The 27767-nt window shown below is 56.2% G+C and overlaps 1 protein-coding gene across 1 annotated transcript in view; it reads right to left on the reverse strand.

The window, feature by feature from the left end:
- Positions 1–975: 975 nt before the first annotated feature.
- LOC116937140 (uncharacterized) overlaps positions 976–27767 on the reverse strand; it is a 106954-nt gene continuing 80162 nt past the window's right edge. Inside the window, exons 5-11 of the mRNA XM_076055287.1 lie at positions 20330–22148; positions 17490–18269; positions 16015–16203; positions 12764–12937; positions 8819–9019; positions 5261–5428; positions 976–4224 (exon numbers count right to left, since the gene is read on the reverse strand). Coding sequence (XP_075911402.1) covers positions 4112–4224; positions 5261–5428; positions 8819–9019; positions 12764–12937; positions 16015–16203; positions 17490–18269; positions 20330–22148 — 3444 coding nt within the window. The 3' untranslated portion in view covers positions 976–4111. The remainder of the gene's footprint in view (positions 4225–5260; positions 5429–8818; positions 9020–12763; positions 12938–16014; positions 16204–17489; positions 18270–20329; positions 22149–27767) is intronic.

Consider the following 27767-nt stretch of genomic DNA (forward strand, 5'->3'; position numbering starts at 1 on the left):
CAAATCAGAACCCACGACCTCCTGTAGACCAGGCGAGGTAGTCAACATCTCTGTGTGTGTCTCAGATAGATCCCACGACTACCTGTATACCAGGCGAGGTAGTCAACATCTCTCTGTGTGTGTGTCTGGGATAGAACCCACGACCTCCTGTATACCAGGCGAGGTAGTCAACATCTCCCAGTGTCTGCGATTGAACCCACGACCTCCTGTAGACCAGGCGAGGTAGTCAACATCTCTCTGTGTGTGTCTCAGATAGAACCCACGACCTCCTGTAGACCAGGCGAGGTAGTCAACATCTCTCTGTGTGTGTCTCAGATAGAACCCACGACCTCCTGTAGACCAGGCGAGGTAGTCAACATCTCTCTGTTGTTTGTCTCAGATAGAACCCACGACCTCCTGTATACCAGGCGAGGTAGTCAACATCTCTCTGTGTGTCTGAGATTGAACCCACGACCTCCTGTATACCAGGCAAGGTAGTCAACATCTCCCAGTGTCTGGGATAGAACCCACGACTACCTGTATACCAGGCGAGGTAGTCAACATCTCTGTGTGTGTGTGTCTCAGATGGAACCCACGACTTCCTGTAGACCAGGCGAGGTAGTCAACATCTCCCAGTGTCTGGGGATTGAACCCACGACTACCTGTAGACCAGGCGAGGTAGTCAACATCTTCCAGTGTCTGGGATTGAACCCACGACTACCTGTAGACCAGGCGAGGTGGTCAACATCTCACAGTGTCTGAGATGGAACCCACGACCTCCTGTAGACCAGGCGAGGTAGTCAACATCTCCCAGTGTCTGAGATGGAACCCACGACCTCCTGTAGACCAGGCGAGGTAGTCAACATCTCCCAGTGTCTGGGATTGAACCCACGACCTCCTGTACACCAGGCGAGGTAGTCAACATCTCCCAGTGTCTGGGGATTGAACCCACGACTACCTGTAGACCAGGCGAGGTAGTCAACATCTCTCTGTGTGTAGAATCAACTTCCTTTATTGAAGATAATTTCTCTCCCAACCTCGATATAAAAAAATAAGCGGTAAATCGACACGTGGCACAATCAGGGATGTCGATCGGACGTCAGACGGACGTTTTATTCGAACGTCAATCGAACGTCATTTGGTACGCGAATCGAGCATTATTTGAACGTTGTTTGAACGTTATTTGAACGTTGTTTGAACGTTGTTTGAACGTTAATTGATCGTTGTTTGAACGTTAATTGAACGTTAATTGAACGTTGTTTGAACGTTGTTTGAACGTTATTGGAACATTATTTGAACGTTGTTTGAACGTTGTTTGAACGTTATTTGAACGTTATTTGAACGTTGTTTGAACGTTGTTTGAACGTTGTTTGAACGTTGTTTGAACGTTATTGGAACGTTATTAGAACGTTGTTTGAACGTTGTTTGAACGTTATTTGAACGTTAATTGAACGTTGTTTGAACGTTATTGGAACGTTATTTGAACGTTATTTGAACGTTGTTTGAACGTTAATTGAACGTTGTTTGAACGTTATTGGAATGTTATTTGAACGTTTTAACGTTAATTGAACGTTATTTGTACGTTATTGGAACATTATTTGAACGTTATTTGAACGTTGTTTGAACGTTGTTTGAACGTTGTTTGAACGTTATTTGAACGTTCTTTGAACGTTAATTGAACGTTAATTGTACGTTATTTGAACGTTATTTGAACGTTAATTGAACGTTAATTGAACGTTAATTGAACGTTATTGGAACGTTGTTTGAACGTTATTGGAATGTTATTTGAACGTTGTTTGAACGTTAATTGAACGTTATTTGTACGTTATTGGAACGTTATTTGAACGTTATTTGAACGTTGTTTGAACGTTGTTTGAACGTTGTTTGAACGTTATTTGAACGTTCTTTGAACGTTAATTGAACGTTAATTGTACGTTATTTGAACGTTATTTGAACGTTAATTGAACGTTAATTGAACGTTAATTGAACGTTAATTGGAACGTTGTTTGAACGTTATTGGAATGTTATTTGAACGTTGTTTGAACGTTAATTGAACGTTATTTGTACGTTATTGGAACGTTATTTGAACGTTATTGGAATGTTATTTGAACGTTATTTTAACGTTGTTTGAACATTGTTTGAACGTTATTTGAACGTTGTTTGAACGTTATTGGAATGTTATTTGAACGTTAATTGAACGTTCTTTGAACTTTATTTGAACGTTATTTGAACGTTCTTTGAACGTTAATTAAACGTTGTTTGAACGTTATTTGAACGTTAATTGAACGTTGTTATTTGAACGTGTTATTGGAACGTTATTTGAACGTCATTTTAACTTCATGTGAACGTTATTGAAGGTTCATTTAATATTATTCCAACGTTACTCGAACGATATTTGAACGTTATTCTGTTATTCGAACGTTAGTTGAACGTTACTGGAACGTTATTCCGTTATTGGAAAGTTATTTGAACGTTATTTGGACGTTAATTGAACCTTGATCGAACGTCCAACGAACGTCAGTCGAACGTCCACCCACCAGCCCTGAATGTTAATGATTGTTTGCAAGATAAAAGCAGTAAACCATCATCACCAATAACGAACGTCCACCCAACGTCCAAATGGACGTGAAATAAATTCACAACAAACAGCAACCGAGAACCCAAAACCACTACAGGTTACACAGCGAAATTAAAGTGAGTGAGTGAGTGGGTGAGTAAGTGAGTGGGTGAGTGGGTGGGTGAGTGGGTGAGTGAGTGAGTGAGTGGGTGAGTGAGTGAGTGGGTGAGTGGGTGAGTGAGTGGGTGAGTGAGTGAGTGAGTGACTGACTGAGTGAGTGACTGAGTGAGTGACTGAGTGAGTGACTGAGTGACTGAGTGACTGACTGACTGAGTGGCTGAATGACTGACTGAGTGACTGACTGAGTGAGTGACTGAGTGAGTGACTGAGTGAGTGACTGAGTGAGTGACTGAGTGACTGAGTGGCTGAGTGACTGACTGAGTGACTGACTGAGTGAGTGACTGAGTGAGTGACTGAGTGACTGAGTGAGTGACTGAGTGAGTGACTGAGTGAGTGAGTGAGTGACTGAGTGACTGAGTGACTGACTGAGTGAGTGACTTAGTGACTGAGTGATTGACTGACTGAGTGACTGAGTGAGTGAGTGACTGACTGACTGAGTGACTGACTGAGCGACTGAGTGACTGACTGACTGAGTGACTGAATGAGTGAGTGACTGAGTGACTGAGTGAGTGAGTGACTGACTGAGTGGCTGAGTGACTGACTGAGTGACTGACTGAGTGACTGACTGAGTGAGTGACTGACTGAGTGACTGACTGAGTGACTGAGTGACTGAGTGAGTGACTGAGTGACTGAGTGAGTGACTGAGTGACTGACTGACTGAGTGACTGACTGAGTGACTGACTGAGTGACTGAGTGAGTGACTGACTGAGTGACTGACTGACTGAGTGACTGACTGAGTGACTGACCGAGTGACTGACTGAGTGACTGACTGAGTGAGTGAGTAAGTATCTGACTGAGTGAGTGACTGAGTGAGTGACTGAGTGACTGACTGAGTGACTGACTGAGTGACTGACTGACTGACTGAGTGACTGAGTGACTGAGTGAGTGACTGAGTGAGTGACTGAGTGACTGACTGAGTAAGTGACTGAGTGACTGACTGAGTGACTGAGTGAGTGACTGACTGAGTGACTGAGTAAGTGACTGACTGAGTGACTGAGTAAGTGACTGACTGAGTGAGTAAGTATCAGACTGAGTGAGTGACTGAGTGAGTGAGTGACTGAGTGACTGACTGAGTGACTGAGTGAGTTAGTGAGTGACTGAATGACTGACTGAGTGACTGAGTGAGTGACTGACTGAGTGAGTGAGTGAGTGACTGAGTGAGTGACTGAGTGAGTGACTGAGTGACTGAGTGAGTGGCTGAGTGACTGAGTGACTGACTGAGTGACTGACTGAGTGACTGACTGAGTGACTGACTGACTGAGTGACTGACTGAGTGACTGACCGAGTGACTGACTGAGTGACTGACTGAGTGAGTGAGTAAGTATCTGACTGAGTGAGTGACTGAGTGAGTGACTGAGTGACTGACTGACTGACTGAGTGAGTGACTGAGTGAGCTCAAGGTTTGTCCAACAGCTGGAGTTGGAGAGCCTTCACGTCGGCCTTGGCCAGCCGCGGATTTCCCTCCAGGCTCAGCTCCTTGAGGTCACTTAGCAACCCTGCAAGGATTTCTGATCCATCCATCAGGAGACACGCGGGGGGAGAGAGAGGAGGGAGAGGTTAGGGGAGCTTCCGCGGATTTCTGATCGGCGGCTTCCGCGGATTTCTGATCAGCGGCTTCCGCGGATTTCTGATCCGGCGATCGAGAGACACTCGGGGGAGAGAGAGAGAGAGGGGGGGAGAGGTTAGGGGAGCTTCCGCGGATTTCTGATCAGCGGCTTCCGCGGATTTCTGATCCATCCATCAGGAGACATGCGGGGGGAGAGAGAGGGGGGGGAGAGGTTAGGGGAGCTTCCGCGGATTTCTGATCAGCGGCTTCCGCGGATTTCTGATCCATCCATCAGGAGACACGCGGGGAGAGAGAGAGAGAGAGGGGGGAGAGGTTAGGGGAGCTTCCGCGGATTTCTGATCGGCGGCTTCCGCGGATTTTTGATCAGCGGCTTCCGCGGATTTCCGATCAGCGGCTTCCGCGGATTTCTGATCCGTCGATCGGGAGACACTCGGGGGAGAGAGAGAGAGAGAGGTGGGGGGTGTGGGTGAGAGGTGAGGGGGAGCTTCCGCGGATTTCCGCCCGGCGGCTTCCGGGGATTTCTGATCAGCGGCTTCCGCGGATTTCTGATTCGTTGATCGAGAGACACGCGGTGGAGAGAGAGAGAGGGAGAGAGAGGGGGAGAGAGAGAGAGAGAGGTGGGCGGTGTGGGTGATAGGTGAGGGGGAGCTTCCGCGGATTTCCGCCCGGCGGCTTCCGCGGATTTCCGATCAGCGGCTTCCGCGGATTTCTGATCCGTCGGTCGGGAGACATTCGGGGAGAGAGAGAGAGAGAGGGGGGGAGAGGTGAGGGGAGCTTCCGCGGATTTCTGATCAGCGGCTTCCGCGGATTTCCGATCAGCGGCTTCCGCGGATTTCTGATCCGTCGGTCGGGAGATACAGAGGGAGAGAGAGAGGTGGGGGGTGTGGGTGAGAGGTGAGGGGGAGCTTCCGCGGATTTCCGCCCGGCGGCTTCCGCGGATTTCCGCCCGGCGGCTTCCGCGTATTTCCGCCCCTCACCGAGTCGCCGGAGGTCCCGGCCGTCGAGGCCGCAGCCTCGCAGGAGCAGCGAGCGGAGGGCCGCCCCTGGGCCCAGGAGAGGCCCTCCGGCCAGGAGGTGCAGATAGCCGCCCAGAGCCGGCGTGGAGCTCAGGTCCAGGAGCCGCAGGGAGGGCAGCTCACAGAGGGCTAGAGGGGGAGATAGTTAGTCACTTAGTTAGTCAGTCACTTAGTTAGTCACTCAGTCACTCAGTCAGTCAGTCACTCAGTTAGTCACTCAGTCAGTCACTCAGTCACTCACTCACTCACTCGCTCACTCACTCCAGCGTGGAGCTCAGGTCCAGGAGACGCAGGGAGGGCAGCTCACAGAGGGCTAGAGGGGGAGATAGTTAGTTAGTTAGGCAGTCACTCAGTCACTCAGTCAGTCACTCAGTCACTCAGTCAGTCACTCAGTCAGTCACTCAGTCACTCAGTCACTCAGTCACTCACTCACTCACTCAGTCACTCAGTCACTCAGTTACTCCAGCGTGGAGCTCAGGTCCAGGAGACGCAGGGAGGGCAGCTCACAGAGGGCTAGAGGGGGAGATAGTTAGTCACTTAGTTAGTCAGTCAGTTAGTTAGTCACTTAGTTAGTCAGGCAGTCACTCAGTCACTCAGTCAGTCACTCAGTCAGTCACTCGCTCGCTCGCTCCAGCGTGGAGCTCAGGTCCAGGAGCCGCAGGGAGGGCAGCTCACAGAGGGCTAGAGGGGGAGACAGTTAGTCACTTAGTTAGTCACTTAGTTAGTCAGTTAGTTAGTCACTTAGTTAGTCAGTCAGGCAGTCACTCAGTCACTCAGTCACTCACTCGCTCAGTCACTCAGTCACTCAGTCACTCACTCGCTCAGTCACTCAGTCACTCAGTCACTCCAGCGTGGAGCTCAGGTCCAGGAGACGCAGGGAGGGCAGATCACAGCGGGCTAGAGGGAGAGTTAGTTAGTCACTTAGTTAGTCACTTAGTTAGTCAGTTAGTTAGTTAGTTAGTCAGTCAGTTAGTCAGGTAGTTAGTTAGTCACTCAGTCACTCACTCAGTCACTCACTCACTCGCTCACTCAGTCACTCACTCGCTCCAGCGTGGAGCTCAGGTCCAGGAGACGCAGGGAGGGCAGCTCACAGAGGGCTAGAGGGGGTGGTAGTTAGTCACTTAGTTAGTCACTTAGTTAGTCAGTTAGTTAGTTAGTCAGGTAGTTAGTTAGTCAGTTAGTTAGTCACTTAGTTAGTCAGTTAGCTAGTCACTTAGTCAGGCAGTCACTCAGTCGCTCAGTCACTCAGTTACTCAAGCGTGGAGCTCAGGTCCAGGAGACGCAGGGAGGGCAGCTCACAGAGGGCTAGAGGGGGAGAGATAGTTAGTTAGTTAGTCAGTTAGTTAGTCAGTCACTCACTCAGTCAGTCACTCACTTAGTTAGTCAGGCAGTCAGTTAGTTAGCCACTTAGTTAGTCAGGTAGTTAGTCAATTAGTTAGTTAGTTAGTCAGTTAGTTAGTTAGGTAGTCAGTTAGTTAGTCAGTCACTCAGTCAGTCAGTTACTCCGGCGTGGAGCTCAGGTCCAGGAGCCGCAGGGAGGGCAGCTCACAGAGGGCTAGAGGGGGAGATAGTTAGTCAGTTAGTTAGTCACTCGCTCACTCAGTCACTCGCTCACTCACTCAGTCAGTCAGTCACTCAGTCAGTCACTCAGTCAGTCACTCAGTCACTCAGTCACTCGCTCACTCACTCGCTCACTCAGTCACTCCAGCGTGGAGCTCAGGTCCAGGAGACGCAGGGAGGGCAGCTCACAGAGGGCTAGAGGGGAGAAGTAGTTAGTCACTTAGTTAGTCAGGTAGTTAGTTAGTTAGTCAGTTAGTTAGTCACTTAGTTAGTCAGTCAGTTAGTTAGTTAGTCAGGCAGTCAGTCACTCACTCACTCAGTCACTAAGCGTGGAGCTCAGGTCCAGGAGACGCAGGGAGGGCAGCTCACAGAGGGCTAGAGGGGGTGGTAGTTAGTTAGTTAGTCAGTCAGTTAGTCACTTAGTTAGTCAGGTAGTTAGTTAGTTAGTCACTCAATCACTCACTCAGTCACTCACTCGCTCAGTCACTCAGTCACTCCAGCGTGGAGCTCAGGTCCAGGAGCCGCAGGGAGGGCAGCTCACAGAGGGCTGGTGGGAGAGACAGTTAGTTAGTTAGTCACTTAGTTAGTCACTTAGTTAGTCAGGCAGTCACTCAGTCACTCAGTCACTCCGGCGTGGAGCTCAGGTCCAGGAGACGCAGGGAGGGCAGCTCACAGAGGGCTAGAGGGGGTGGTAGTTAGTTAGTTAGTCAGTCAGTTAGTCAGTCAGTCAGTCACTCACTCACTCGCTCGCTCAGTCACTCACTCAATCACTCGCTCAGTCACTCACTCACTCACTCAGTCACTCACTCAATCACTCGCTCAGTCACTCCAGCGTGGAGCTCAGGTCCAGGAGCCGCAGGGAGGGCAGCTCACAGAGGGCTGGTGGGACAGTCAGTCACTTAGTCACTCAGTTAGTCAGTTAGTTAGTCAGTCAGTCACTTAGTTAGTTAGTCACTCACTCAGTCACTTAGTTAGTCACTTAGTTAGTCACTTAGACAGTCAGTCAGTCACTCAGTCAGGCAGTCAGTCACTTAGTTAGTCACTCACCCACTCAGTCACTCACTCACTCGCTCACCCACTCAGTCACTCAGTCAGTCACTCACTCACCCACTCACCCACTCACTCACTCACCCACTCACTCACTCACCAACTCACTCACTCACCAACTCACTCACTCACTCACCCACTCACTCACTCACCCACTCACTCACTCACCAACTCACTCACTCACCCACTCACTCACCCACTCACTCACTCACTCACCCACCCACTCACCCACTCACCCACTCACTCACCCACTCACTCACTCACCCACCCACTCACCCACTCACCCACTCACCCACTCACTCACCCACTCACCCACTCACTCACCCACTCACTCACTCACTCACCCACCCACTCACCCACTCACCCACTCACTCACCCACTCACTCACTGACTCACCCACCCACTCACCCACCCACTCACCCACTCACCCACTCACTCACCCACTCACTTACTCACCCACTCACTCACCCATTCACTCACTCACTCATCCACTCACTCACTCACCCACTCACTCACTCAGTCACTCACTCACTCACCCACTCACCCACTCACTCACTCACTCACCCACTCACTCACCCACTCACCCACTCACCCACTCACCCACTCACCCACTCACCCACCCACTCACTCACCCACTCACCCACTCACTCACCCACTCAATCATCCACTCATTCACCCATTCACTCACCCACTCAATCACCCATCCACTCACTCACCCACCCACCCACTCACCCACTCACTCACCCACCCACCCACTCACCCACCCACTCACCCACCCACTCACTCACTCACCCACCCACTCACCCACCCACTCACTCACCCACTTACCCACTCACCCACCCACCCACTCACTCACCCTCTCACCCACTCACCCACCCACCCACCCACTCACCCACCCACCCACCCACTCACCCAGCATCTTGATATCCTCAAGTGAGAGGTTGCACCGTGCCAGTCTAAGTACACGCAGCGACTTTAGCTGTGAGAGGCGCCCACAGAGTCCACCATCACCTCCACCATCACCTCCACCATCACCTCCACCATCACCTCCCAGCTCAATGTTGAATGACAAGTCCAACTCTCGCAAGGAAGTCAAAGTCGCGAAAGATGACGCTTTGGGATGAAACAAAATCATCATCATCATCATCAGTAGTAGCATCATCATCAGTAGTATCATCATCATCAGTAGTATCATCATCATCATCAGTAGTAGTATCATCATCATCAGTAGTAGTATCATCATCATCAGTAGTAGTATCATCATCATCAGTAGTAGTATCATCATCATCATCAGTAGTAGTATCATCATCAGTAGTATCATCATCATCATCAGTAGTAGTATCATCATCATCAGTAGGAGTATCATCATCATCACACACACACACACACAGACACACCCACAGACACCCACACATACACCCACACAGACACCCACAGACACACACAGACACCCACACACACACCACACCACACCACACACCACACACACCACACACCCACACACACACCACACACACCACACACCACACACACCACACACACACAACACACACACACACACCACCCACACACACACACACCACACACCACACACACCACACACACACACCACACACACACCACACACCACACACACACACACACCACACACACACCACACACACACCACACACACACCACACACACACCACACACACCACACACACACACCACACACACACACACCACACACACACACCACACACACACCCACACACACCCACACACCACACACACACACCACACACACCACACACACACCACACACACCACCCACACACACACACACACCACACACCACACCCACACCACACACACACACACACCACACACACACCACACACACCACACACACACCACACACACCACACACACTACACACACCACACACACCACACACACACACCACACACACACCACATACACACCACACACACACACCACACACACACCACACACACACACCACACACACCACACACACCACACACACACACCACACACACACACACACACCACACACACACACCACACACACACCACACACACACACCACACACACCACACACACACCACACACACACACCACACACACACACACACACACACACTACACACCACACACACACACCACACACACACACACCACACACACACCACACACACACACCACACACACACCACATACACACCACACACACACCACACACACCACACTACACACCACACACCCACACACCACACACACACACCACACACACACCACATACACACCACACACACACACCACACACACACCACATACACACCACACACACACACCACACACACACCACACACACACACCACATACACACCACACACACACACACCACACACACACACACACACACCACACACACACACCACACACACACACCACACACACCACACACACACACACACCACACACACCACACACACACACCACACACACACCACACACACACACACCACACACACCACACACACACACCACACACACACACCACACACACACACCACACACACCACACACACACACACACCACACACACACACCACACACACACACCACACACACACCACACACACCACACACACCACACACACACACACAACACACACACCACATACACACCACACACACACACACACACCACACACACACACACCACACACACACTACACACCACACACACACTCACCACACACACACACCACACACACCACACACACCACACACACACCACACACACACACACACACACACACACACACACACACACACACCACACACACCACACACACCACACACACACACCACACACACACCACACACACACCACACACACACACCACACACACACACCACACACACCACACACACACACCACACACACACACACCACACACACACACCACACACACACCACACACACACCACCACCCACACCACCCACACCACCACCACACCCACAGCGTCTCACCGAGTGACCACCCACACCACCACCCACACACCACCACCACCCACACCACCCACACCACCACCCACACCACAGCGTCTCACCGAGTGACCACGCACACCCACCCACCCACCCACCCACACCACCCACACACCACACACACCACCACCCACACCACCACCACCCACACACACCACCACCCACACCACACACACCACCACCCACACCACCACCCACCCACACCACACACACCACCACCCACACCACACACACCACCCAAACACCACACCCACCCACACCACACCACACACACACCCACACACACCACCCACACACACCACCACCCACACACACCACCACCACCCACAGCGTCTCACCGAGTGACCACCCACACCACACACCACCACACCACAGCGTCTCACCGAGTGACCACCCACACACACCACCCACCCACACCACCACACACACCACACACCACCACACACCACCCACACACACCACACACCACCACACACACCACACACCACCACACACCACACCCACACCACACACCACCACCCACAGCGTCTCACCGAGTGACCACCCACACACACCCAAACACACACACACACACCACACACACACTACACACCACCCACACCCACACCACAACCACCCACACCACCACACACACCAACCCACACACACCACCCAACCCACACACCACCACCCACAGCGTCTCACCGAGTGACCACCCACACACACACCACCCACACCACCACCACACACCACCACCCACACCACCCACACCACCACCACCACACCACAGCGTCTCACCGAGTGACCACCCACCCACACCACCCACACCACCCACACACCACACACACCACACACCACCCACAGTGTCTCACCGAGTGACCACCCACACACACCACACACACCACCACACCCACACCACAACCAACCCACACCACCACACACCACAGCGTCTCACCGAGTGACCACCCACACCCACACCACCCAACCCACACACCACCACCCACAGCGTCTCACCGAGTGACCACCCACACACCCACCCACCACACACCACACCCACACCACACACACACCACACACACCACACCCACACCACACACCACCCACACCACACACCACACCCACAGCGTCTCACCGAGTGACCACCCACACACACACCAACCCACACACACCACCCAACCCACACACCACCACCCACAGCGTCTCACCGAGTGACCACCCACACACCCACCCACCACACACCACACCCACACCACACACACACCACACACACACACCACACACACACACCACACACACCACACACACACCACACACCACACACACCCACACCACACACACACCACACACACCACACCCACACCACACACCACCCACACCACACACCACACCCACAGCGTCTCACCGAGTGACCACCCACACCACCCACACCACCACCACACCACCACCACACCCACAGCGTCTCACCGAGTTACCAACCACCCACCCACCCACACCACACACACCCACACCCACACACCACCACACCCACACCACCACACACACACACACCACACACACCACAGCGTCTCACCGAGTGACCACCCACACACACCACACACCCACACACACCACCCACACACACACCACACTCACCACACACACACACCACCCACCCACACCACCCACCCACCCACCCACCCACACCACAGCGTCTCACCGAGTGACCACCCACACACCACCCACACACACCACACACACCACCACCACCCACACACACACCACACACCACCCACCCACCCCACCCACCCACCCACACACCCACACCCACAGCGTCTCACCGAGTGACCACCCATCCCGTCCAGTCAACTGGCAGCACTGCAGCCGGAGTGTCTGCAGGCCGGCTGCCTGCGGGCGGCTGAGGCAGTGCATCAGGCGGTCAGTCGCCTCGTGCGTCAGGTGGTTACCGGACAGGTCCAGCTCAGTCAGGCTGGGCCACGTGGCCAAAGCCTTGGCTGGGGGGAGAGAGAAGCTTCAATTATTAACACACACACACACACACCTCATGAATATTAAGACACGCCCCCCTCGTGAATATTAAGCCACACCCCTCATGAATATTAAGACACACCCTCTACGTGAATATTAAGACACACCCCTCATGAATATTAAGACACACCCCCCTCATGACTCATTAAGCCACACCCCCATCTCATGACTCATTAAGCCACACCCCCATCTCATGACTCATTAAGCCACACCCCCCCATGACTCAATAAGCCACACCCCATCTCATGACTCATTAAGCCACACCCCCCACGTGAATATTAAGACACACCCCCTCATGACTCATTAAGCCACACCCCCCTCGTGAACATTAAGACACACCCCTCATGACTCATTAAGCCACACCCCCCTCGTGAATATTAAGACACACCCCCTCATGACTCATTAAGCCACACCCACCTCGTGAATATTAAGACACACCCCTCATGACTCATTAAGCCACACCCCCCTCGTGAATATTAAGACACACCCCTCATGACTCATTAAGCCACACCCCCCTCGTGAATATTAAGACACACACCCCCTCGTGAATATTAAGACACACCCCTCGTGAATATTAAGACACACCCCCTCGTGAATATTAAGACACACCCCCTCATGAATATTAAGACACACACCCCCTCGTGAATATTAAGACACACCCCCTCGTGAATATTAAGACACCCCCCCCACGTGAATATTAAGACACACCCCCTCGTGAATATTAAGACACACCCCCCTCGTGAATATTAAGACACACCCCCTCGTTAATATTAAGACACACCCCATCTCATGACTCATTAAGCCACACCCCCTCGTGAATATTAATACGCACCCCCTCATGACTCATTAAGCCACACCCCCCTCATGACTCATTAAGCCACACCCCAATCTCATGACTCATTAAGCCACACCCCCCCCCATGACTCAATAAGCCACACCCCATCTCATGACTCATTAAGCCACACCCCACCTCGTGAATATTAAGACACCCCCCCTCGTGAATATTAAGACACACCCCCACGTGAATATTAAGACACACCCCTCGTGAATATTAAGACACACCCCCTCGTGAATATTAAGACACACCCCCTCGTGAATATTAAGACACACACCTCATGAATATTAAGACACACCCCCTCGTGAATATTAAGACACACCCCCTCGTGAATATTAAGACACACCCCCTCGTGAATATTAAGACACACCCCCACGTGAATATTAAGACACACCCCTCGTGAATATTAAGACACACCCCCTCGTTAATATCAAGCCACACCCCCTCGTGAATATTAAGACACACACCTTATGAATATCAAGACACACCCTCATGAATATTAAGACACACCCCCTCGTGAATATTAAGACACACCCCCACGTGAATATTAAGATACACCCCTCATGAATATTAAGACACACCCCCTCGTGAATATCAAGACACACCCCCTCATGACTCATTAAGCCACACCCCCCTCATGACTCAATAAGCCACACCCCATCTCATGACTCATTAAGCCACACCCCCTCGTGAATATTAAGCCACACCCCCTCGTGAATATTAAGCCATACCCCCTCGTGAATATTAAGCCACACCCCCTCGTGAAAATTAAGCCACACCCCCTCGTGAAAATTAAGCCACACCCCCTCGTGAATATTAAGCCACACCCCCCCACGCGAATATTAAGACACACCCCCTCATGAATATGAAGCCACACCCCCACGTGAATATTAACACACCTCCCCCACGCCCATTAAGACACACCCCCTCATGAATATTAAGCCACACCCCCTCATGAATATTAAGCCACACCCCCCTCATGACTATTAAGCCACACCCCCCTCATGACTCATAAGGCACACCTCCTCGTGAATATTAAGCCACACCCCCTCATTACTCATTAAGCCACACCCCCTCACGACTCATTAAGACACACCCCATCATGAATGTTAAGCCACACCCCCATCATGACTCAATAAGCCACACCCCCTCATGACTCATTAAGCCACACCCCATCGTGAATATTACAACACAACCCATCGTGAATATTAAGTCACTCCCCCTCATAAATGTTAAGCCACACCCCCACGTGAATACTAAGCCACACCCCCTTACGAATATAAAGCCACACCCCCTCATGGATATTAAGCCACACCCCCTCGCGGATATCAAGCCACTCCCCTCATGAATACTAAGCCACGCCCCCTCGTGAATATTAAGCCACACCCCCCTCGCGGATATCAAGCCACTCCCCTCATAAATACTAAGCCACACCCCCCTCGCGGATATCAAGCCACACCCCCTCGTGAATATTAAGCCACACCCCCCTCGCGGATATGAAGCAACTCCCCTCATGAATACTAAGCCACACCCCCTCGTGAATATTAAGCCACACCCCCTCGTGAATACTAAGCCACTCCCCTCATGAATACTAAGCCACACCCCCTCGTGAATATTAAGCCACTCCCCTCATGAATACTAAGCCACACCCCATCGTGAATATTAAGACACCCCCCCCTCATGAATACTAAGTCACTCCCCTCATGAATACTAAGCCACACCCCCTCACGAATATAAAAGCCACACCCTACTCATGGATATTAAGCCACACCCCCTCGTGAATATTAAGCCACACCCCCTCGAGGATATTAAGCCACACCCCCTCACGAATATTAAGCCACACCCCCTCATGAATACTAAGCCACACCCCTCATGAATACTAAACCACACCCCCCCCCCCCCCCATGAATACTAAGCCACACCCCCTCATGAATACTAAGCCACACCCCTTCATGAATACTAAGCCACACCCCTTCATGAATACTAAGCCACACCCCCTCACGGATATTAAGATCCACACCCCCTCATGAATATTAAGCCACACCCCTCCGCCCCCGCTCAACACGTCTCAAGGAGAGCCCGACCCCGCGACCCCCGCGACCCCCGCGACCCCCGCGACCCCCGCGACCCCCGCGACCCCCGCGACCCCCGCGACCCCCGCGACCCCCGCGACCCCCGCGACCCCCGCGACCCCCGCGACCCCCTCACCGACGCCGAGGAGCTGGGCGGGGCCCAGCGAGGCCTCGCGAAGCCTCAGGGCCCTCAGGCGAGGCGTCAGGGCCCAGAAGGAGTCCGGCAGAGTGAGCAGCGAGACTCGCTCAACGCTCAGCCGCTCCATCCCACCGTGCTCCACCAACCCCTCCAGCAGAGGAACGGCGAAGGGGCCACACAGGGTGGCTGTGGGGTAGGGGTGGGAGGGGAGGGGTGTCAGGGAGTCAGTCAGTCAGTCAGTGAGTCAGTTAGTTAGTCAGTTAGTCAGTTAGTCAGTTAGTCAGTCAGTCAGTTAGTCAGTCAGTGAGTCAGTTAGTCAGTTAGTCAGTCAGTCAGTCACTCACTCAGTCACTCACTCAGTCACTCACTCAGTCACTCACTCAGTCACTCACTCAGTCAGTCACTCAGTCACTCACTCAGTCACTCACTCAGCCACTCACCCACCCACCCACTCACCCACTCACCCACCCACTCACCCACCCACTCACCCACCCACCCACCCACTCACTCACCCACCCACCCACTCACCCACCCACCCACTCACCCACCCACCCACCCACTCACTCACCCACTCATCCACTCACCCACCCACTCATTCACTCACCCACCCACCCACTCACTCACTCACTCACCCACCCACTCACTCACCCACTCACTCACTCACTCACCCACCCACCCACCCACTCACCCACCCACCCACCTACTCATTCACTCACCCATCCACCAAATAACCCACTCCCTCACTCACTCACCCACCCACTCACCCACTCACCCACCCACTCACCCACCCACCCACTCACTCACTCACTCACCCACCCACCCACTCACTCACCCACCCACTCACCCACTCACCCACCCACCCACCTACTCATTCACTCACCCATCCACCAAATAACCCACTCCCTCACTCACTCACCCACCCACTCACCCACTCACCCACCCACTCACCCACCCACCCACTCACTCACTCACTCACCCACCCACCCACTCACTCACCCACCCACTCACCCACCCACCCACCCACTCACTCACTCACCCACTCACCCACTCACCCACCCACCCACCCACTCACCCACCCACTCACTCACTCACTCACCCACTCACTCACTCACCCACCCACTCACTCACCCACCCACCCACCCACCCACTCACCCACTCACCCACTCACTCACCCACTCACTCACCCACCCACCCACCCACTCACCCACTCACCCACTCACTCACCCATCCACCCACTAACCCACTCCCTCACTCACTCACTCACCCACTCACTCACCCACCTACCCACTCACCCACCCACCCACCCACTCATTCACCCACCCACTCACCCACCCACCCACTCACCCACCCACCCACTCACTCACTCACCCACCCACTCACTCACCCACCCACTAACTAACCCACTCAATCACTCACTCACTCACTCACCCACTCACCCACCCACTCACCCACTCACCCACCCACCCACCCACCTCTCCCACTGACCACCGTCAAATCCTTCAGCCCTGCCATGCGACCTGCAGATCTCTCGGCCAAGCCAACGCCACTCAGGCCCTGGACGCGGAGTGACCTCAACGCTCTCCACACCTCGTCCGTCAGCAGCGTCTCCATCAAACCTCCTCCACCTCCACCTCCTCCAGCTCCACCTCCTCCAGCTCCACCACCACCAGCTCCACCACCAGCTCCACCAACAGCTCCGTCATCGTCATCGCTGATCTCCAATCGGAGATTCGGGCACTCGCCCAGAACCCTCGCCAGCGCCTTGAGACTCCGGTCGGCGGTCCCAGCTGCTCCACCAGCTCCACCTCCAGCTCCACCTCCAGCTCCACCTCCAGCTGATCCACCAGCTGCTCCACCAGCTCCAGCTCCAGCTCCACCACCTCCAGCTCCATCACCAGCTTCTCCACCACCTGCTCCACCACCACCTCCTCCTCCAGCTCCACCAGCTGATCCAACCCCTGCTCCACCACCTGATCCACCAGCTGCTCCACCACCCCCTGATCCACCTCCACCTCCTCCACCTTCTCCACCTCCACCTCCTCCACCTCCTCCACCTCCTCCACCTCCTCCCGCTTCGTCCACCTCCGTGACAGCTCCCAGGCGGAGCGTGACGGAGGACAGGCAGCGGAGGGAGATCTCGGAGCAGTCCAGCAGTAGATAGAGCTGGGGAGAGGGTTGGAGGAGTCCACCAGCTGGTCCACCAGCTGGTCCACCAGCTGGTCCACCAGCTGGTCCACCAGCTGCACCTTCACCTGAAGAATCGGAATCAGGAGCAGTGGGGTAGGAGAGTGAGTGGGTGGGTGAGTGAGTGGGTGAGTGAGTGGGTGGGTGAGTGGGTGAGTGAGTGGGTGGATGAGTGAGTGGGTGGGTGAGTAAGTGGGTGAGTGGGTGAGTGAGTGAGTGGGTGAGTGAGTGGGTGAATGGGTGAGTGAGTGAGTGGGTGAGTGGGTGAGTGAGTGGGTCAGTGAGTGGGTGGGTGAGTGAGTGAGTGGGTGAGTGAGTGGGTGAGTGGGTGAGTGAGTGAGTGAGTGGGTGAGTGAGTGAGTGGGTGGGTGAGTGAGTGAGTGGGTGAGTGAGTGGGTGGGTGGGTGAGTGAGTGGGTGAGTGAGTGACTGAATGTCTGAGTGGTTGACTCAGTGAGTGAGTGATATAGTAACCGAGCGACTGAGTGAATGACTGACAAAGTGACTGACTGAGTGTGTGACTGACTGAGTGACTAACTGACCGACCGACCGACTGAGTGACTGACTGACTGAGTGACTGACTGAGTGACTGAGCGAGTGACTGAGTGATTGAGTGACTGATTGACTGAGCGACTGACTGACTGACTGAGTAACTCACTGACTGACTGACTGAGTGACTGAATGACTGACTAACTCACTGACTGAGTGACTGAGTGACTGACTGACTGACTCACTGACTGAGTGACTGACTGACTGAGTGACTGACTGACTCACTGACTGAGTGACTGACTGACTGAGTGGTTTGACTGACTCACTGACTGAGTGACTGACTGAGTAACTCACTGACTGACTGAGTGACTGACTGAGTGACTGACTGACTGACTGACTGAGTAACTCACTGACTGACTGACTGACTCACTGACTGACTGAGTGACTGACTGATTAACTCACTGACTGACTGAGTGACTGACTGAATGACTGACTGACTCACTGACTGACTGAGTGACTGACTGACTGACTCACTGACTGAGTGACTGACTGAGTGACTGAGTGACTGAGTGGTTTGACTGAGTGACTGACTGACTGAGTGACTGACTGACTGACTGACTGACTGACTCACTGACTGACTGACTCACTGACTGACTGACTAACTGACTGACTGACTGACTGAGCGACTGACTGACTCACTGACTGAGTGACTGACTGAGTAACTCACTGACTGACTGAGTGACTGACTGAGTGACTGACTGACTGAGTGACTGAGTGACTGACTGAGTGACTGAGTGACTGAGTGAATGAGTTAGTGTCTGAGTGACTGAGTGTCTGAGTGACTGAGTGTCTGAGTGAGTGACTGAGTGACTGAATGAGTGACTGAGTGAGTGACTGAGTGGCTGAGTGAGTGTCTGAGTGAGTGTCTGAGTGAGTGAGTGTCTGAGTGTCTGAGTGTCTGAGTGAGTGAGTGACTGAGTGTCTGAGTGAGTGTCTGAGTGTCTGAGTGCGTGTCTGAGTGACTGACTGAGTGAGTGACTGAGTAACTCACTGAGTGACTGAGTGACTGACTGAGCGACTGACTGACTGACTGAGTAACTCACTGAGTGACTGACTGACTGACTCACTGACTGACTAACTGACTGACTGACTGAGTGACTGACTGACTGAGTGACTGACTGACTGAGTGACTGACTGAGTGACTCACTGACTGAGTGACTGAATGACTGATTAACTCACTAACTGACTGAATGACTGATTAACTCACTAACTGACTGAGTGACTGACTGACTCACTGACTGACTGACTCACTCACTGACTGACTGACTGAGTGACTGACTGACTGAGTGACTGACTGAGTGACTGACTGACTGACTGACTGAGTGACTGAGTGACTGACTGAGTGACTGAGTAACTCACTGAGTGACTGAGTGACTGACTGAGCGACTGACTGACTGAGTAACTCACTGAGTGACTCACTGACTGAGTGACTGAATGACTGATTAACTCACTAACTGACTGAGTGACTGACTGAGTGACTCACTGACTGACTGACTCACTGACTGAGTGACTGACTGAGTGACTGAGTGACTGACTGAGCGACTGACTCACTCACTGACTGACTGACTGACCATCCCCACCTTGATCTCCCACGATGTGCCACCGGCAAACCTCCAGCTCCTCCCCGTCCATCAGGCGTGCCAGGGACGCCCCCAGCGACGTCCCCGCAACGTCGGAACCCGACGTTCGGGCGACGTTCGCCGCCAGTTCTAGCACAGCCTGACGCTCGTAGAAAAACTCCGCCTCAAACTCCTCCTCGTCCACCTCCTCGTCCACCTCCTCGTCCACCTCGTCCAGGTGGTGGTGAGCTCCTCCAGCTCCTCCTCCTATGGCTCCTCCTCCTCCTCCTCCTCCACCTCCTCCATCTCCTCCTCCACCTCCTCCTCCAGCTCCACCTCCTCCAGCTCCTCCTCCTACTCCTCCACCTCTTCCTCCACCTCCTCCTCCACCTCCTCCACCTCCTTCACCTCCTCCACCTCCTCCACCTCCTCGCCGCGTCTTCACGCGGCTCCTGGACATGGCCTTGGCGATCCGGTCGAGGATTCCCACCGCCACCACCGCCTCCTCCTTCACCTCCTCCTTCGCCTCCTTCACCTCCTCCTTCACCTCCTCCTTCACCTCCTCCTTCACCCCCTCCTTCACCACCTTCACCACCTCCTTCACCTCCTCCTTCACCTCCTCGTCCTCCTCCTTGCGCTGCTGCCGGGCGAACTCGACGGCAAAGAGGAGTGCCGAGGAGTGGTCCAGGGCCACGCGGAGGCCGGAAGCTCCGGGGCGACCTCCACCTCGTCCACCTCCTCCACCTCCTCCACCTCGTCCACCTCCACCTCCTCCACCTCCTCCTCCACAGTTGCTACCCTCCAGCCTCCGGAGAAATTCGCCCACGTGGTCCTCCTCCACCACCGCCTCCCCCTCCACCGCCTCCACCGCCTCCACCGCCTCCACCGCCTCCACCGCCTTGCCGCCGGCCTTGCCGCCGGCCTTGCCGCCGGCCTTGCCGCCGGCAGCCTCCGCCACGATCCGCCGAGCGACGGCCCGGCCGGCCAGGAACTCGGCGAGGCGCCGGTGGGCGAAGGCAAACCGCCGCCGCGGCTGCCCCAACAGCGACGAAGCCTCGGGCCCTCCTCCTCCACCTCCTCCGCCTCCACCGCCCCGGGGCCGAAGCCTCGCCAGCAGGCCCGAGGCGACGGCCCGGCCGGCGTCGACGCCGGCGCGGCCGAGCTCGCCGGCGTCGAACCCCGGGGCCAGGGCCGCCGGCCCGGCCCCGGCCCCGGCCCCGGCCCCGGCGGCCCCGGGGAGCAGAGCCAGGGCCCCCAGGCGGTCGAGGAGACGCTCGGCGGCCCGGGGGGACTCCGAGGCGGTGGTGGAGGAGGAGGCGGTGGAGGCGGCGGGGGAGGCGGCGGAGGCGGCGGAGGCGGAGGAGGTGGAGGCGGTGGAGGCGAGGTGCCGGGCCAGCGCTCCGTAGAGTCTCGCCGACGAGGCCCAAGGGGCCCAAGAGGCCCAAGGGGCCCAAGGGGCCTCTCCGGCGCCCCGCAGCACCGCCAGGTGGAGCAGGGCCATCGCGTCCACCCACGGCGGCGGTGACGGCGGACGGGCGGTGCCGTCGGAGGAGAGGCGGGAGAGGAGCGAGTCCACGTCACCATCACCATCACCACCACCACCACCATCACCACCACCACCACCACCATCACCACCACCACCATCGCCACCAAAGTATTCCCGGAGGAGGGCAGCGGCGGCCTCCTGCGAGAGGCCCGGGCGGACGTGGGCGAAACGTCGGACGTGGCGGAAGAGGCTCCGTGCCGTGGCGGGGTCGCAGGTCACGATGACGGAGCAGCGGGGGAACAGGCGGCCAGACAGGAGGTCTACGATGTGGGGGTTAGAGACGAGGTCCGGGGTCTAGCGGTGGGTGAGGAGAGGGTGAGAGGCGGACGCTGGGTCAGTCAGTCACTCAGACAATCACTCAGTCACTCAGACACTCACTCAGTCACTCACTCACCCAATCACTCACTCAGTCACTCAGACACTCACTCATTCACTCAGTCACTCAGACACTCACTCAGACACTCACTCAGTCACTCACTCAGATACTCACCCACTCACTCAGTCACTCACTCACCCACCCACTCACCCACTCACTCACTCACACACTCACTCATCCATCCACTCACCCACTCACTCACTCACCCACTCACTCACCCACCCACTCACCTACTCGCTCACTCACTCAGCCACTCACTCACCCACAAAAGCCTGGGCCTAGCCGCCTCAAGCCTGGGCCTAGCCTGGGCCTAGCCACCCCTAGCCTGGGCCTAGCCACCACAAGCCTGGGCCTAGCCTGAGCCTAGCCACCACAAGCCTGGGCCTAGCCACCTCAAGCCTGGGCCTAGCCTGGGCCTAGCCACCACAAGCCTGGGCCTAGCCACCCCAAGCCTGGGCCTAGCCACCTCAAGCCTGGGCCTAGCCACCACAAGCCTGGGCCTAGCCTGGGCCTAGCCACCCCAAGCCTGGGCCTAGCCACCTCAAGCCTGGGCCTAGCCTGGGCCTAGCCACCACAAGCCTGGGCCTAGCCACCTCAAGCCTGGGCCTAGCCACCTCAAGTCTGGGCCTAGCCAGCCCAAGCCTGGGCCTAGCCACCTCAAGCCTGGGCCTAGCCTGGGCCTAGCCACCACAAGCCTGGGCCTATCCACCCCAAGCCTGGGCCTAGCCACCCCAAGCCTGGGCCTAGCCACCTCAAGCCTGGGCCTAGCCACCACAAGCCTGGGCCTTGCCACCCAAAGCCTGGGCCTAGCCTGGGCCTAGCCACCACAAGCCTGGGCCTAGCCGCCTCAAGCCTGGGCCTAGCCGCCTCAAGCCTGGGCCTAGCCACCTCAAGCCTGGGCCTAGCCTGGGCCTAGCCGCACCAAGCCTGGGCCTAGCCACCTCAAGCGTGGGCCTAGCCTTGGCCTAGCCGTCCCAAGCCTGGGCCTAGCCACCCCAAGCCTGGGCCTAGCCACCCCAAGCCTGGGCCTAGCCACCCCAAACCTGGGCCTAGCCACCCCAAGCCTGGGCCTAGCCGCCCCAAGCCTGGGTCTAGCCTGGGCCTAGCCGCACCAAGCCTGGGCCTAGCCTGGGCCTAGCTGCACCAAGCCTGGGCCTAGCCTGGGCCTAGCCACCTCAAGTCTGGACCTAGCCTGGGCCTAGCCGCCTCTAGCCTGGTCCTAGCCGCCCCAAGCCTGGGCCTAGCCTGGGCCTAGCCGCACCAAGCCTGGGCCTAGCCAGGGCCTAGCCGCCTCAAGCATGGGCCTAGCCTGGGCCTAGCCGCCTCAAGCCTGGACCTAGCCGCTCCAAGCCTGGGCCTAGCCACCCCAAGCCTGGGCCTAGCCTGGGCCTAGCCGCCTCAAGCCTGGACCTAGCCTGGGCCTAGCCGCCTCAAGCCTGGGCCTAGCCTGGGCCTAGCCACTTTAAGCTTGGGCCTAGCCACTTTAAGCCTGGGCCTAGCCGCACCAAGCTTGGGTGAAGCCGCCTCAAGCCTGGGCCTAGCCGCCTCAAGCCTGGGCCTAGCCTGGGCCTAGCCAACCCAAGCCTGGGCCTAGCCTGGGCCTAGCCATCTCAAGCCTGGGCCTAGCCTGGGCCTAGCCACCCCAAGCCTGGGCCTAGCCTGGGCCTAGCCGCACCAAGCCTGGGGCTAGCCGCCTCAAGCCTGGGCCTAGCCTGGGCCTAGCCGCCTCAAGCCTGGACCTAGCCGCTCCAAGCCTGGGCCTAGCCTGGGCCTAGCCACCTCAAGCCTGGGCCTAGCCTGGGCCTAGCCGCCTCAAGCCTGGACCTAGCCTGGGCCTAGCCGCCTCAAGCCTGGGCCTAGCCTGGGCCTAGCCACTTTAAGCCTGGGCCTAGCCACTTTAAGCCTGGGCCTAGCCACACCAAGCCTGGGCCTAGCCACCTCAAGCCTGGGCCTAGCCACCTCAAGCCTGGGCCTAGCCGCCTCAAGCCTGGGCCTAGCCGCCTCAAGCCTGGGCCTAGCCGCCTCAAGCCTGGGCCTAGCCAACCCAAGCCTGGGCCTAGCCTGGGCCTAGCCACCCCAAGCCTGGGCCTAGCCGCCTCAAGCCTGGGCCTAGCCGCCTCAAGCCTGGGCCTAGCCTGGGCCTAGCCGCCTCAGGCCTGGGCCTAGCCACCCCAAGCCTGGGCCTAGCCAGGGCCTAGCCACCCCAAGCCTGGGCCTAGCTCAGGCTTACAGATCTGTAGGGACGGTCCCAGCAACTCCAACTACACCACCAACACTGCACCACCACGCCACACTCACCACACTACACTCACCACACTCACCACACTACACCACACTCACCACACTCACTCACCACACTCACCACACTCACCACACTACACCACACTCACCACACCACACTCACCACACTCACCACACTCACCACACTACACCACACTACACCACACCTCACCACACTCACCACACTCACCACACTACACCACACTCACCACACTCACCACACTCACCACACCACACTCACCGTACTCACCACACTCACCACACTACACCACACTACACCACACTCACCACACTCACCACACTCACCACACCACACTCACCACACCACACTCACCACATTCACCACACTACACCACACTCACCACACTACACCACACTACACCACACTACACCACACTCACCACACACTCACCACACTACACCACACTCACCACACTCACCACACTACACCACACTCACCATACACACTCACCACACTCACCACTCACCACACTCACCACACCACACTCACCACACTCACCACACCACACTACACCACACTCACCACCACACTCACCACCACCACCACACTCACCACTCACCACCACGCACACCACACACACTACACCACACCTCACCACACTCACCACACACACCACACACACCACACTCACCACACTCACCACACCACACACACTCCACACTCACTCACCACACACTACACCACACCACACACACTCACCACACTCACCACACTACACCACACTACACCACACTCACCACACACTCACCACACACTCACCACACACATCACACCACACTCACCACACCTCACCACACTCACCACACCACACTCACCACACACTCACCACACACTCACCACACTACACCACACTCACCACACAACACTACACACACTCACCACACTCACCACACCACACTCACCACACACTCACCACACACTCACCACACTACACCACACTCACCACACTCACCACACTCACCACACCACACTCACCACACACTCACCACACACTCACCACACTACACCACACTACACCACACTCACCACACTCACTCACCACACTCACCACACTACACCACACTCACCACACACTCACCACACTCACCACACTACACCACAACACACCACACTACACCACACTCACCACACACTCACCACACTCACCACTCACCACACTCACCACACAACACTACACACACTCACCACACTCACCACACACACCACACCCCACACACCACACACACCACACCTCACCACACTCACCACACCACACTCACTCACTCACCACACACTACACCACACTCACCACCACACTCACCACCACCACCACACTCACCACACTCACCACACACTAAACTACACCACACTCACCACCACACTACACCACACACACCACACTACACCACACTCACTCACCACACACTACACCACACTCACCACCACACTCACCACCACCACCACACTCACCACACCACACTACACCACACTCACCACACACTCACCACACTACACCACACACACCACACTACGCCACACCACACACTACACCACACTCACCGTACTCACCGTACTCACCACACTCACCACACCACACTCACCATACTCACCACACTCACCACACCACACTCACTACACCCCACACACCCCACACACCACACCTCACCACACACACTACACCACACTCACCACACTCACCACACTCACCACACACACCTCACTCACCACACTCACCACACTCACCACACCACACACACTCCACACTCACTCACCACACACTACACCACACCACACACACTCACCACACTCACCACACACACCACACCACACACACTCCACACTCACCACACACTCACCACACACTCACCACACACCACAGGCCAGGCTAAGGCCCAAGCCTGGGCATAGCCTGGGCCTAGCCGCCTCAAGCCTGGGCCTAGCCACCTCAAGCCTGGGCCTAGCCTGGGCCTAGCCGCCTAAAGCCTGGGCCTAGCCGCCTCAAGCCTGGGCCTAGCCTGGGCCTAGCCACCCCAAGCCTGGGCCTAGCCTGGGCCTAGCCGCCTCAAGCCTGGGCCTAGCCGCCTAAAGCCTGGGCCTAGCCGCCTCAAGCCTGGGCCTAGCCTGGGCCTAGCCACCCCAAGCCTGGGCCTAGCCTGGGCCTAGCCCCCCAAGCCTGGGCCTAGCCGCCTCAAGCCTGGGCCTAGCCAACCCAAGCCTGGGCCTAGCCTGGGCCTAGCCGCCTCAAGCCTGGGCATAACCTGGGCCTATCCGCCCCAAACCTGGGCCTAGCCGCCCCAAGCCTGGGCCTAGGCGCCTCAAACCTGGGCCTAGCCACCTCAAGCCTGGGCCTAGCCTAGGCCTAGCCACCCCAAGCCTGGGCGTAGCCGCCCCAAGCCTGGGCCTAGCCACCCCAAGCCTGGGCCTAGCCTGGGCCTAGCCACCTCAAGCCTGGGCCTAGCCTGGGCCTAGCCGCCTCAAGCCTGGGCCTACCCTGGGCCTAGCCACCCCAAGCCTGGGCCTAGCTGCCTCAAGCCTGGGCATAGCCTGAGCCTAGCCACCCCAAGCCTGGGCCTAGCCGCCCCAAGCCTGGGCCTAGTCGCCCCAAGCCTGGGCCTAGCCTGGGCCTAGCCACCTCAAGACTGGGCCTAGCCTCCCCAAGCCTGAGCCTAGCCTGGGCCTAGCCGCCTCTAGCCTGGTCCTAGCCGCCCCAAGCCTGGGCCTAGCCTGGGCCTAGCCGCACCAAGCCTGGGCATAGCCTGGGCCTAGCCGCCTCAAGCCTGGACCTCGCCGCTCCAAGCCTGGGCCTAGCCTGGGCCTAGCCACCTCAAGCCTGAGCCTAGCCTGGGCCTAGCCACCTCAAGACTGGGCCTAGCCTCCCCAAGCCTGAGCCTAGCCTGGGCCTAGCCGCCTCTAGCCTGGTCCTAGCCGCCCCAAGCCTGGGCCTAGCCTGGGCCTAGCCGCTTCAAGCCTGGGCCTAGCCTGGGCCTAGCCGCCTCAAGCCTGGACCTCGCCGCTCCAAGCCTGGGCCTAGCCTGGGCCTAGCCACCTCAAGCCTGGGCCTAGCCACCTCAAGCCTGGGCCTAGCCACCCCAAGCCTGGGCCTAGCCTGGGCCTAGCCACCTCAAGCCTGGACCTAGCCGCACCAAGCCTGGGCCTAGCCGCCTCAAGCCTGGGCCTAGCCACCTCAAGCCTGGGCCTAGCCTGGGCCTAGCCGCCTCAAGCCTGGGCCTAGCCGCCTCAAGCCTGGGCCTAGCCT

Source organism: Petromyzon marinus, chromosome 71, assembly GCF_048934315.1.
Source record: "Petromyzon marinus isolate PM22_M1 ecotype Great Lakes invasive population chromosome 71, UKy_Petmar_22M1.pri1.0, whole genome shotgun sequence".
NCBI classification, from domain to species: Eukaryota; Metazoa; Chordata; class Hyperoartia; order Petromyzontiformes; family Petromyzontidae; genus Petromyzon; species Petromyzon marinus.